This window comes from Schistocerca gregaria, chromosome 1 (assembly GCF_023897955.1).
Source record: "Schistocerca gregaria isolate iqSchGreg1 chromosome 1, iqSchGreg1.2, whole genome shotgun sequence".
Taxonomy (NCBI): domain Eukaryota; kingdom Metazoa; phylum Arthropoda; class Insecta; order Orthoptera; family Acrididae; genus Schistocerca; species Schistocerca gregaria.
This window is the reverse complement of record NC_064920.1, coordinates 280357056-280371893: the sequence shown is the minus strand read 5'-3', so window position 1 is coordinate 280371893 and position 14838 is coordinate 280357056. Positions and strand designations below refer to the sequence as shown.

General features: G+C 43.2%; 1 protein-coding gene across 3 annotated transcripts in view; it reads left to right on the top strand.

Moving 5' to 3' along the window:
- The window catches only part of LOC126341097 (uncharacterized), a 201203-nt gene extending 187895 nt beyond the window's left edge, over positions 1–13308 (top strand). For all 3 annotated transcript variants that reach the window (XM_050001749.1, XM_050001750.1, XM_050001751.1), the window contains one exon: positions 11032–13308. In XM_050001749.1, coding sequence (XP_049857706.1) covers positions 11032–11568 — 537 coding nt within the window. In that variant the 3' untranslated portion in view covers positions 11569–13308. The remainder of the gene's footprint in view (positions 1–11031) is intronic.
- The last annotated feature ends 1530 nt before the right edge of the window (positions 13309–14838 follow it).

Here is a 14838-nt window from a genome sequence, read left to right as displayed (position 1 = left end):
ACCTCCCGTCTGCCTTAGGACCAGCTCTAACAGAACGGCCTGTAAATATCAAGGAAGCATAGTGGTTCTAATTCCTCATTATGTTGGCATCTTCATAACACTCCAAGACACAAATGAGTAGCGCCTTCTCCAGTTTAGTCTGCTGCCTACGTGCACTGCTAATATCGATGTCCTTGCCTTCTTCCCGGAGGTTGTTTTCACTTATAGGAAAGTCAAAACTTCTCTGTATGCTGATTAAGTTCTTCTGATGACCATTTCTCTTTAGATTTCCTGGTATTTTCTCTGCAGTCATTGCACCTTGGCTTTCTTATTCCATTCGTAAATGACTTATTTCGTTGTATTCCTGTTTTTCCCGAACATTTTTGTACTTACTTCCTTCTTTCGTCAAACAATTGAATTACTTCTCCTGTTACCGAAGATTTCTTCGTTTACCTTCCTTGTACCCACCTACATTTGACTAACTTCTGCGACAACCTTTTTTTTCACTATGACCATTCCTTTTCAGTTGAAATATCTACAGTGGTATTCACAATTGAATCATCTACAGCCACGGTCAACTTCGAACTCACATAATCATTCTACAATGTTTCAAAATCCCTCTTCTTTTCACGCTGATTCTTCTTGGCGGTTTTTGTAGGTATCAGCTTATTCTTCACCATTACGAAATAGTGAATTGCATTTGTATCAGCTCCTGGGCACGTCTGACAGACAAATATTTATCGCTCTCTCTCTCTCTCTCTCTCTCTCTCTCTCTCTCTCTCTCTCTCTCTCTCTCTCTCTAAATAGTCTACATAATGTAATAAAGTTGGTGTTTTCCCATGAATCCAGTTCTTTCCCAAGTATACTTCCCCCGCTTAAGATTCTTCCGCAATGTGTATACTGTTAAATGGCTTAAATACACTGGTGTCCAAACTTAAAGCAACAAACCAACATTATGCAAGGTTGCATTGATTTTGCCACAAAACAGTATTATCAGGTGATAGTAAAGTAGCAACAATATAAAGAATACAGAAGGGGCAACTGCAAAGCGCGTAACTAAAGAAAAATGTTCGTTTTTTCCAACTTAAACGATTTATGCACACATTTCAACAACTGGTTAATGCTCAAAGTATGGTGTGTGACCACATCTGGCAGCAATATAGACCTGACAAACGACGGGACATGCTGTGAATGATGCCATCAATCTCATGTTGGGCAATAACGCCCATTCCTCGTGCAGCGCTGCTCGCAAGTCTTGGAGAGCGGTTGATGAATGCTGACGTGTCCCTACTGCATCCCAGATGTGCTCTAAGGGATTCAAATCGGAAGAGCGACCTGGCCACGCCATGCGTGCAATATCTTCCGTTCCCAAGAACACAACAACCACGCGTGCTGTGTGAGGTCGAGCATTATCGTCCAGGAAGAGGTGTTAGTGGTCAACATAATCCCTGCTCACACCATTAGGTATCATCCTCTACATTAGTCTCTTTCCACAATGGTAGGGTCCCGAAATCGTGTTCCACCTTTCCTTCAGATGCAAATCCGTCGAGAACTGCGGTCCAGGCCAAATCGGGACTCATCTGTGTAAAAGTCCAGTGAATGCTGCGAGGTCAGATGGAAGTTGCCGTGCGGTACTAAGCCGGTACTGTCGTGCCCTCACAGCCAAATAACGGGTCTCTCTTTCTGATATTACACGTGGTCGGCCCCTCCCTGGTCTTCGAGATACAGTTTCGATCTCTCTAAACTGTCGCTACGTCTGGAAAACAACAGAACCATTCACATTCAGCCATCGGGCCACATCACTTAGCGACTATCCTGCTTCCATTCTTCCCATGTGCCCCCTCCTCCACAGAGAGCCTGGTAGGTTCTTCCTTGTGCCATAGTGCACAGTCTGTAACTGTGCCACAGCGACTGTGAAAGTGGGACTACCCGGCAATGGTTCTTCCATAAATGCCACAAAGCCTGTACTCTTTTGTAACTGTTTTATATTCCCTCGCCTACTACAGTGTTCCGATCGATCCCTCATGCAGGTTCGTATCCGGGGGTCCTCTTCTGGGTGGGTGGGAGAGGGGGGGTGGGGGGGACGTTGTTACTAGCTCTCCCTCCCGCCGTTGTAATTTTTTGTCGCGTTTACTTTTAACGTTCAGAGGTGCCTATGATTTTAATAATAAAAACACCTAAGTATATTAAGTATATTGGAATTATAAAGACCATGATACATTTCAAAAATCTATACAATAAATGTCCAAGAGCAATGTAATAAATCATACAGCACATGAGAGATAAACTCTCGAAGTTTCTTCTGCAATGTTTATAAATTTTCTGTGTATTTACCCTTCGTCACAAGGCACACATCTATTGGATAGCCAATTCTGCCCATATACACCCAGCATGCTGCAGTTAGTAAGTAAGAGCAGCTGCCGCGATGCCATGTCACAAGTCTTCGAGGGCCTGCGGTAGAGATTGAACATGAACACTATTCTTGATTTAACCCAAGACAAAAATTTGCAAGACGTCAAATCTGAAGACTGCGGTAGCCACTCGAATAGAGCCACGTCGTTGGTCACAGCACGCTCTATCCAGGAATATGGCGATGCTTCGTTCAGGTAATCCCGTACACATTGTGGAAATATGGAGGGCCGCCATCTTGTTGAAAGATGAAATCCTGTGGCATGAGCCACAACTGCAGCATCTCGACATAAGTGATACAATAGGCAGTGATTTCAGCGAAGAGGAAGGGTCTGTAGACTGTCTTGTTGGGTACAATGCAGACAACTTAACTTCTCGGAATCCTGGTCGTGTCCGACAATAGTATGTGGAGCCTCTGCCCCAATACTCGTTCATTTTATCAGATGGTCTTTCGCGAAATATGAAAAGTCTTCACTAAAGATTAATTTGGTTCCAAACTCGTCATTTTCGAGACGGTTCTGCTTACAAATGCAGAACACCAGACGGCACAATATGCCGCCATGGCTTACAGCTTGCAGGAGCTGTAATTTGTAGGCTTCAATCTTATTCGCATTGTTGGCTGAGGGATGTTCAATTCTGCACTGCTCAATAGTTAGACTTTGTGGGATTTCGGAGCATCACGTCCCTCTCATGGTCCATCTGTATGTTCTGACACGTCCAGTCAGTCCGAATGTTTTGCACTGCACAAACAGCTACCTTCCTCGAATTTCTGATATCACTTCACTGTCTTGTTGCAAATTAGTGGTGTCTCGTGAACCTTACCGGCGAGAGCTCTTTGCACACTCACTGACGTCTGGCAAGTGACAAATTGTAGCATAAAAAATGCTCTCTGTGCTCTGTTCGCCACCATTTTTAGCAGCAGCGAGTCAGTCGCGGCCCTGTCAATGATTTCCCAAATTAACTAGCTGACACCACGTTATAAAAAAATAGATTAAAGAACTTGGTGTAATTAGTTTGTTGTGTTATGTTTAGCTATTCACCCATACATATTTTTCAAGATGTGTCATGGACTTCATAATTCCATTGTACATAAAATTACTTAATGCAGTAATCTGTTAGATAGCACTTAGTACATAGCCAACACAATTTACAAAGAAACTAATCTCACGGAAAAATATAATCTGAAAAAAGGTCATCCAAAGAATTGAAATTTACATGTGCCATGAAATTGATCAACAAACCCTAACAAATTTTCAGTGTCACAGCTTACAAAAATACGCTGAGGTGACGGAAGTCATGGGATGCTTCCCAATATTGAGTTGGAGCTCATTTTGCCTAGCGTAGTGCAGCAGCTCAACGTGGCATGGACTCAACAAGTCATTGGAAGCCCCGTGCATAAATATTGAGCATGCTGTCTCTATAATCTCCCACGCCGGAGGTTCGAGTCCTCTCCCTCAGGCATGGGTGCATGTGTGTCGTCCTTAGCGTAAGTTAGTTTAAGTTAGATTAAATAATGTGTAAGCTTAGGGACCGATGACCTCAGCAGTTTGGTCCCATAAGGCCTTACAACAATTTTCCAATTTTACCTCCATAATCGTCGATAAGTGTTACTGGTGCAGGATTTTGTGCACGAACCGACCTCCGAGTATGTCCCATAAATGCTCGATGGGAGTCTTGTCGGGCGATCCGTGTGGCCAAATCATGTTCTTCCAACCAATCTTGAAAAACTGTGGCCCAGTGACATAGCGCAAAGTCATCCATAACAATTCCATCGATGTTTGAGAACATGCAGTCCCGCAGTCCTTGAATGCCTGAAAATGGTCTCAAAGTAGTCGAACATAACCATGTCCAGTCAATAATCGGTTCATTTGGACCCCAGGCCCCAGTCCATTGCCGACTGGTTTGACCGAGCGGTTCTAGGCGCTTCAGTCTGGAACCGCTACGGTCGCTGGTTCGAATCCTGCCTCGGGCATGGATGTGTGTGATGTCCTTAGGTTAGATAGGTTTAGGGGACTGATGACCTCAGATGTTAAGTCCCATATTGCTCAGAGCCATTTGATCTGAACCCAGTCCATTCCATGTAAACACAGCCCACACCATTATGGAGCCACCATCAGCTTGCGCAAGTGCCTTGTTGACAACCTAGGTCTATGGCCTCGTGGGGTCTGCACCACACTCAAACCCATCCATCAGCTCTTACGAACTGAAATCGGGACTCACTTAAGCAGACCACGGTTTTCCAGTCGCCTAGGAGCCAACTGATATGGTCACGAACGGAGGAGAGGCGGTGCAGGCGTCGTCGTGTTGTTAGCAAAGTCACGAGCCTCGGTCGTCTGCTGCCACAGCCCATTAACGCCAAATTTCGCCGCACTACCTGAACGGATACTTCATCGTACGTCCCACATTGATTCCTCTCGCTATTTCACGCCGTGTTGCTTGTCTGTTGGCACTCACAACTCTGCGAAAACGCCGCTGCTCTCGATCGTTAAATGATGGCCGTCAGCCACAGCGTTGTTCGTGGTGAGAGGTAATACCTGAAACGTGGTATTCTCGGCACACTCTTGACAAAGTCGATCGCGTAATATTGAATTCCCTAACGATTTCCGAAATGGAATGTCCCATGCGTCTTATCTCCAACTGCCATTCCACGTTCAAATTGTGTTAGTTCGTATCGTGCGGCCATAATGAAGACGGAAACCTTTTCACATGAAATAGCTGACTACAAATGACAGCTCCGCCACTGCACTGCCCATTTATGCCTTGTGTATGACATACTACCGCCATCTGTAGACGTGCATATCACTATAAGTTTTGTCACCTCAGTCTAAACTCTAAGTGTGCACCCCCATCATCAGTATCTCACCATCTACTATGGTAACGATCAGAGATTTGCGGATTATACTTTCACGAGTGTGTAAAATTTACATTTAATGAGGAAAATGCTGTTTCCTTCTGTCTATAATAGGGTAAGTCGGTCTTTATATTTTTTCGCAGTAGAGTCTCGTTCCCTTTCTATCTTGCCTTACTCAGCTTTCTGTCGTTTTACGGATCTATTTGTAGCATCAAGAACTGTGTCAGATTTGTTGCTGATAGCAGTACAGCCAGACAGTATGTGCCTTTAGCTGGCTAACGTCCTTGTGGGTGGTAAGGCAGCAAGTCTGTCCACGTAATATTTGGATTACATTTAGACTAAATATTACATGAAACTTACACGTTTTCGTGCCTCGTCACAAAATTGCTTCTTACACAACCAAGAAACAAAAGGGAAGTCTGTACAATCCTTATTCAAAAGGAACAGAGATTACAATTACATTCGCAGATCATATTAGTTTGTATAGTCTTTGTGCTTTTTCTGCGATAATATTTATTTCATTACAACGTCAATTTTTTATATTTGCGAAGTTCTTCAGTATTATTTTTTCACGTTATGTTACGTACCGCCACAGACTTTACTTTGTTAGTCATGAAGCGGCACAAGCAGAGGTGATCTGGTGACTCCGTCAACAAAATCACATATTCCACAATGACGGTGTCAATGAGAAATGTATTCGGCCGCTGGGTGACTGACAGAAATAAATACGTAGACACGAAGACTAAAGATGTATAATGTTAAAAATTTGTTTTGTTTAAAGGGCTTTTAAATGTCTTGACATAAAAAATTTCGAGGCTTTATGGTAGAGACATTTTCGTCTTTTCAAACCTGTACATTTTCTTGTCTTCTGGAATAGCACCAAAGGATCCAGTGATTTCAATTTCGCGACAGATTCACTACCGTAAACGGTGTGGCATTTCGTCCCGCCATGAAGCATTGCAGGAGAGGTTTGAAATATCGTATATCGCAGTGACGCACAATCTCCGGCAAACAACTGGAAAAGAGCTATTTTATAGAATCCATACCATTTTCGAGACTGCTCTCTGAATGCTTGATAGGTTCCTGGGACTTAGGCCAGATAATATTGTAGAAACCGCACAATATTTCAGCGAGACAACTGCTCGCCATCTTCAGGTGCTATTGTCGAGTCGCTGAGAAGCTCGCCAATTTATATGTTGGCTTTCTAGAACAGCGAGGGCGCCAGCGGGGGCATAACGTCATCGAAGACCAATCGTGGACGGCGTCCAATACCAGAGCCCTCTGCTGGAGAAACGGGTCGCGGTCTGCGGAAGCGCGCGGCGGCGCGGGAAAATGCGACTGGGAGCTTCGGACCCCGTCTCGTGCGCGAGTGTTGGCGCGCGATTTAAGCCTCTGCGCTAAGGTTTCCTATCTGCATTGACTCGGTGCAGTTGCTAATCTGCGGCTGACGATTCCTTAGTGCCGCCAAGGCTGGCTCCCAGGCTTTGCTCAGGTGAAACTCCGTGTCTCTGTTTATTAGGTCACTGCTTATACGTATTTCGACCGCCTCTTTGATAATGGAGTCCCAGTATGTGGAAGCATACGAGAAAATCTTGGCTTCTTCATAGTCCATGCCGTGACCCGTGTCAAGGCAGTGTTCAGCAACCGCAGATTTCTCTGGTTGACCCAACCTCGTGTGATGTTTATGTTCGTAGCATCTGTCTTTAACCGTACGACACGTCTGGCCAATATGAGACTTCCCACAGTGGCACTGGATTTTACGCTACTGGCCATTAAAATTGCTTCACCACGAAGATAACACACTACAGACGCGAAATTTAACCGATAGGAAAAAGATGCTGTGATCTTCAAATGATTAGCTTTTCAGAGCATTCACACAAATGTACTGACACCAGGAACGTTTGCACCCGATTTCTCATACGCAAACAGTAGTTGACTGGCGTTGGATTCAGGAGGGTAATACGGAACGCCGTGGTGGATCCTAACGGCCTCGTATCACTAGCAGTCGAGATGACCGGCATCTTATCCGCATGGCTGTAATTGATCGTGCAGTCACAACTCGATCCCTGAGTCAACAGATGGGGGACGTTTGCAAGACAACAACCACCTGCACGAACAGTTCGACGGCGTTTACAGCAGCAAGGACTATAAGCTGAGAGCCCTTGGCTGCATTTACCCTTGACGCTGCATCATAGACAGGAGCGCCTGCGACGGTGTACCCAACGACGAACCTGGGTGCACGAATGGCAAAACGTCATTTTTTCGGATGAATCCAGGTACTGTTTACAGCATCATGATCATCGCATCCGTGTTTGGTGACATCGCGGTGAACGCACATTGGAAGAGTGTATTCGTCATCGCCATACTGGCGTATCACCCGGCGTGATGGTATGGGGTGCCAAGGGTTACACGTCTCGATCACCTCTTCTTCGCATTGACGGCACGTTGAACAATGGATGTTACATTTCAGATGTTACGACCCGTGGCTCTACCCTTCATTCTATCCCTGCGAAACCCTACATTTCAGCAGGATAATGCACGACCGCATGTTATAGGTCCTGTACGGGCCTTTCTGGATACAGAAAATGTTAGACTGCTGCCCTGGCCAGCACTTTCTCCAGGTCTCTCACCAATTGAAAACGCTGGTCAAGGGTGGCACAGAAACTGTCTCATCACAATACGCCAGTCATTACTCTTGATGAACTGTGGTATCGTTTGAAGCTGCGTGTGCAGCCATCCAAGCTCTGTTTGACTCAATGCCCAGGCGTATCAAGGCCGTTATTACGGCGAGAGGTGGTTGTTCTGCGTACTGATTTCTCAGGATCTATGCACACACATTGCGTAAATAGTAATCAGATGACAGTTCTAGTATAATATATTTGTCCAATGAATACCCGTTTATAATCTCCATTTCTTCTTGGTGTAGCAATTTTAATGGCCAGTAGTGTATATATTCCTGGTCTCCTCAGGCCGAGGTTGTCCTTAACAGAGCCAAGCAGTGATTGCACTCGTGATGGGGGCCGGAAATTGATTTAATCCGGTATTTCTTGAAAATTCTGCCCATCCTAAAAGACACGCCACCGACATATGATAGAAAAACCAAACCTGTGGTGTTCTCTGCTTCTTGAGGCTGTTCTTGAGGTTTGGAGCGTGCTGGTCCTCTCTGAATGTTGGTTGAGAAATTTGTAACCTAATAGTCGTAAAAATATGTACCTAGGTAGAGGGGGGGGCGAGGGTTGTCGTGATGACTCCATCGATGCACCCTTGGATACGCAACGGCCCTGGTAGATGTTAGATTTGCCTGTTGTTGTTGTTATTGTTTTTGTGGTCTTCAGTCCTGAGACTGGTTTGATGCAGCTCTCCATGCTACTCTATCCTGTGCAAGCGTCTTCATCTTCCAGTACCTACTGCAGCCTACATCCTTCTGAATCTGTTTAGTGTATTCATCTCTTGGCCTCCCTCTACGATTTTTACCCTCCACTCTGCCCTCCAATACTAAATCGGTGATCCCTTGATCGCTGAGAACATGTCCTACCAACTGATCCCTTCTTCTAGTCAAGTTGTGCCATAAACTTCTCTTCTCCCCAGTCCTATTCAATACCCCCTTAGTTATATGATCTACCCATCTAATCTTCAGTATTCTTCTGTAGCACCACATTTCGAAAGCTTCTTTTCTCTCCTTGTCCAAACTAGTTATCGTCCATGTTTCACTTCCATACATGGCTAAGCTCCATACAAATACATTCAGAAACGACTTCCTGACACTTAAATCTATACTCGATGTTGACAAATTCTCTTCTTCAGAAACGATTTCCTTGCCATTGCCAGTCTACATTTTATATCCTCTCTACTTCGACCATCATCAGTTATTTTGCTCCCCAAATAGCAAAACTCATTTACTGCTTTAAGTATCTCATTTCCTAATCTAATTCCCTCAGCATCACCCGACTTAATTCGACTACATTCCATTATCCTCGTTTTGCCTTTGTTGATGTTCATCTTATACCCTCCTTTCTTGACAGTGTCCATTCCGTTCAACTGCTCTTCCAAGTCCTTTGCTGTCTCTGACAGAATTACGATGTCATCGGCGAACCTCAAAGTTTTTATTTCTTCTCCATGGCATTTAATACCTACTCCGAATTTTTCTTTTGTTTCCTTTACTGTTTGCTCAATAAACATACTGAATAACATCGGGGAGAGACTACAACCCTGTCTCACGTTCTTCCCAACCACTGCTTCCCTTTCATGTCCATCGACTCTTATAACTGCCATCTGGTTTCTGTACAAATTGTAAATAGCCTTTCGCTCCCTGTATTTTACCCGTGCCATCTTCAGAATTTTAAAGAGTATTCCAGTCAACATTGTCAAAAGCTTTCTCTAAGTCTACAAATGCTAGAAACGTAGGATTCCTTTTCCTTAATCTAGCTTCTAAGATAAGTCGTAGGGTCAGTATTGCCTCTACGGAATCCAAACTGATCTTCCCCGAGGTCGGCTTCTACCAGTTTTTCCATTCATCTGTAAATAATTCGCGTTAGTATTTTGCATCCGTGCCTATCCCTTTATATATGTTGAGTGTCCACTTGAAAGTTCACCGTCTTACCTCCTTGCCTAGGGACGCCAGATGAAAGTTGATGTCGTCAAGCCCTGAATCAAAATTGCGCAACGGATATTTAGGGAGAGGAGCTTGAGAGGGCTACCTAAAGAGCGTGTCCTTTCTGTACGATACTAGGCAAGGGGCTGGAGGGCTCACACGCTGTTGTGTGGGTCCCTGCATTCTATATCTTTTATTTTAAATTAATTCCTTTAACTTGACTTCTTTGTGATTTTTAAGGTATGTTAAAGATTGATGACAGTTGATTTCCCATTTATTTTATCACTGGGCTTCACAGCGATAGCAGCAGTTGTTTCAGTTTACAGATATTACAATTTTACAACTTATAGCTCGGGTATATTATATACTAATCTGCACGCACATTTCTTCGGATAAGACGAAATTGCGTTGGCCAAATGTATACCACCAAAGTCTCCCAGTATTTTACGTAGGACATTCACTATGTGAGGAGGATAACGGGCAAACTTTAACACAGGGAGTCAAATTTCCGGAATTAAACGAGCACATTAATTTCCTTTCACAATCCGGAGCTGGAAATAAAAGAATTAGTAAAAATATTCAAATACCTCTCTTCCATGCTTGAACATTGAGACAGACGCACTGAGGGCAAGTCTGCTCACTTACGTCTTCTGTAACACCCCCCCCCCCCCCCCAAGAATATGGCGGGCACAAGGAGGTCTTCCTGGACGCCGGGGGGTGAGGGGTGGGGTGGTCGAACCACTTGCCAAATCTTGTGACACTGGAAAGTCTTTGACTTTTACCTGCCTGTGCTGTCTCTCTGATCCCCTATGCTGGAGTAAGGTTGGCACTACTATACTACCGAACTACTTCCCAACAAAGATTTGGCCAAGCTTTACGCAAAGGTGTGAGGAGGATTAGGAAAGTGCATGTGCAGATTCACATCCACGTACAAGAAACGCATAATACACGACACATATAAATACGTATTATGAAGCCCGACACATTTCTTTCCACCCGTCCACATGGGTTCTGTTGCACCCGCGGCCGGCCGCGTCGTGTAATAGAATTGGCCGCGGAGCCGCCTCTGTTTCTATTTCCCGGTGCGAACGAGCAGCGAAACCTGCTGCTTATAGAGCGGAAACTACTGTACCGTTTCACACTTACACTCTACCTCTGAATCTTGTGCCTGTACTTACTGCAGCGATGTTCTGTCGAACAGGAGGCTGCGGAGGAGCGCGTGTGTAGCGGGGGTCGGCGCAGAAAGCCCTTCCAGATTCCGCGCAGCGCCCTGCTGCAGGACGAGGACGAGCCAGACGTGAAGCGGTCCGGCCCGCTGGTGCCCGCCGCACCAGCCGTCCCCACCGGTGTCGTCCTCAAACGCCACAAGTCGTGCATAATCGAGGAGCACGTCGGCCGCGCCTCGCAGAACATGAACCCCGCCGTCTTCCTGCTGCCCACGCTCTTCCTGTTCCCCGCCTGGGCCAGCATATTCTGCATCATCCTCGAGCTGTGCATCCACATGTGGGCGCACCGCAAGAACTGGGAGCGCAGTGAGCTCGTGGGAGCGGGCACCAGCCCGCTGCCCGCTCTCTACCGCTCGCCGCTCAACACCATCACCTCCGAGTTCTGCGCCTACTGCCAGTCGGATAAGCTTATGGCCACCATAGGCAAGCTGCAGGACGAGCGCAAGACCAGACTCGACAACAGGAAACTCAGATACTGCGCCTACGTGGAGCGGATGAGTGTCGTCACATAGCGAGCACGCCTTCTCTTCAGAGTCTGATGCCGCTTCAGTTACATTATGCACTCCACCAATACCCACGTGGCTTCGAACTGCTAAACTATTTCGACACGTTGTCTTTTGCATCACAACTCTTATATCGTATTTGAAATGTGTTTCTGGATATATTTTGTTGCAATTTAGCGACGTATTTCTAAAGAAAAAAGTTTTTAACCACTGCTACTTTATTTTGTTGGCAATAAAGGAATCTTTTTTTCTTAGTTCATAGATTAAGTTCACGACTACAAAGCCTCAAAAATGTGAGATATCACAGTAAAATTATTTCTTCTGTTCATTGTTAACTGCTGTGTTGTCCTGAAAAGCTACACTCTACATCACCATCACCTACCTGAAGAACAATCTGTAATTGTTTCTAGGAATGTCCTGCTTTGGAGTTTCCAGATGTTGCAGATATGTCATGTTGTTGTATATTTACTGAAGTAAGCTGCCCAATAGAGTGTACCCAGTTTTGTTATTTTACCAGGCCGAAGACGGGCATGTGCCTGACACCTGTCCAGCAATGAAATAAAATAAAGACTATACAGTCTATGGGGCGGTTATTTTATATATATGGCAGATTTTTACTTGATTATTTTTATGCTACTTAATTCATTTTTTTTAGCTTCCACAACATTATGCATTCTTTTCTGCGAAAATTCTACACAGGAACTGAGGGCTTACTGGAAAGCGCCTCAGTATATCTTAGCATTGCTTGCAGAGCGCAGCATATTGATTTCAGTGAACTTAATTTGTGTACTACTTGCCTTACGTAATACAGTGGTGCTGTTTGGCATTCTCTGAACATATACGTAATTAAAGATCGTTAATGTTTGTTAAAACAGTGGATTGAAAAAACTGAGCAGTAGTTTTTTCCTCCTTTGGGTCAAGGGAAATGTTAAGATAATTAGAGTTTTAATAAAAGTATATAACTTTACCTACTACATTAGAATAACTCTAAATAGATGATACTTTATGCTAATGTCACATCACTCTATCACTGACATCTTCACTGGTAAGGAGGGAATATTATTTCTGTAAAATAACATTAGTCTTAATTAATCGAAAGTACGTACCTACAGTAGTTGCTGCTGAGTACAATTGAGTGGTTACAAGAACAGCACAAATTAAGTCAAATTAATATCTGCATGTTCTTATTCCACTACTGAAGTCACTGAATCATTTTATTATCTATAGAGGTAAGTAAAATTTATGACCACTATGAAGTGATCTATTTTTTAGTGCCTTTTGTAAAAGATAGTAACCTGTATTTTAGCTGCACTCCTGAGACCTTGCACACATAGCTATCCAAAGTTATTTTATTAAAAAGCAGAGGAGAACCTTATGGAGTTTAGTCTACAACTTAAGTACAATTTATAATATTTTATATGATTCTTAAAGTTTATATATCTGATGCCAAATACAAATTCTGTATTTTTAAATTGTGTCCACTTTGTTTTGCAAAAAATGTTGCTATTATAAGAATGTTGTTGTTGTGCAGTTACTGAAAAGATAAAGCAATATAAAAACTGTTATTTAATAAAAGTATATATCGAAATGTTTTAACAAGTAGATGTTTTCTATTTCAGATTACTAATATAATGGATATGGTTTAAATGAAGTTAAATTTTGTAGTATTTGTAATAACAACAAAGGAGAAGTGGGAATTTGCAATAGCATTTGGATTTATAGTGGATAATAAAATTGACATTTTGTATATTTCTATGTTCTAGTTTTGCCTTGCTATATAGTCTGTCCCAAAAGAATGCAGAGATGCAGTTAACATTGACTGGGGTATGCCAGGAACTGTTGTAGTTATGATCCATACAAACTGAATTGGTCTCTATTAGAGAAATATGTTATTCCCTATTTTTTGTGTCAAGACCATAAGGAAAGTCCATATGTGATGACAATAATAAGCATGTACTACAACTGTCATTAGACTCATTTCCCCTTTTTTTAAGTTTCAGGAATAGTCAGAATTAAGTATTTTTGTGTTTGTTGTAAGAGTATAGCACAGTTGGCATGATAATATACTGTTATATGCTGCTGTAAGAGTCTGTCTGATCCTAAATTCTATTTTTCATGATTCATTGACTAACTCAAATACAACCATCTAAATGTCAAAACCATTTACACTTGCTCATGACTCAATTCATATGCTGTAGGTAAACAGTGCACCCTTCATAATAAGATATGTAATGATATGAAATACTTACCTTCTTTTAGAAGAGGAAGGTAATCAGAATCAATAAAAAAGGCAAGCAAAATGGAAACACAGTGAGGTTGGTGATGTGGGATTAGCTACATTATGCTTAAAAACTGTGAGTAAGGTTTGGTACATAAAATGGAAGTTCTCAAAAATCACCCAGTTTCTTCATATTCCCTCCAAAGTCAGGCACAATCTTAATACAGTTGATAAACTATTCTTCCTTATAGATCAGTTAAAAGATATTTATCAAAATTTTTGTTGGTCAATTCTACTTTACTCTTGACAAATGTTAAATATGTTCCTCACTGGCCTCTGCACACACACACACACATTTTTTCTTGTCTGATTATGAACTGTCAGATGCTTTCAGATGCCCCTGGAAGTTGTCGAAAAATTTAGTAGACCTCCATGTGACATTGATGACTTTTGCAGACACTAGGAGTGTCTTCTGCACTAAGCAATTACTTTAAGTGACTCCCAAAGGATTAGTGTTGGGAGTTATATGCAGTCCATGGAACTGGTTCCCCCTACCTATCAATCTGTCGTGATAGATGTCACCCAGTGCATCTCAAACAACATGACTGAAATGCACTGTAGTCACAGCTTGGACAACAGGCAGTGGACAAAAATATGGAAACACCAGAAGCATAACACATCACCATGTGTAATATTGCGTAGCTAACATGTTCACATTCAAAATGGCATGTAGCCATCATGGAACAGATAAATACATATCATGTTTGGTTTTCAAGGGTATCTTATACCATTCTGCCTGCAAAATAGTGGCAAGTTCAGATAATGATGGTGAAGGTGGACATTGGTAACACACTGTTCTCACCGATGCATAGTGCAAGACTCAATAATATTGAGGTCTGATGACTGTCAGGTGGTCAGGGCAGTTGCGATAATTCACCCATGTTCTCACGAAACCACTTCTGGGCGATGTGAGCTGTGTGAACAGTGGCCTTGCCGTTTTGGAACACAGAATCGCCAATGGGGAACACACATTGTACCGTATGAAGGACTTGATCAGCCAC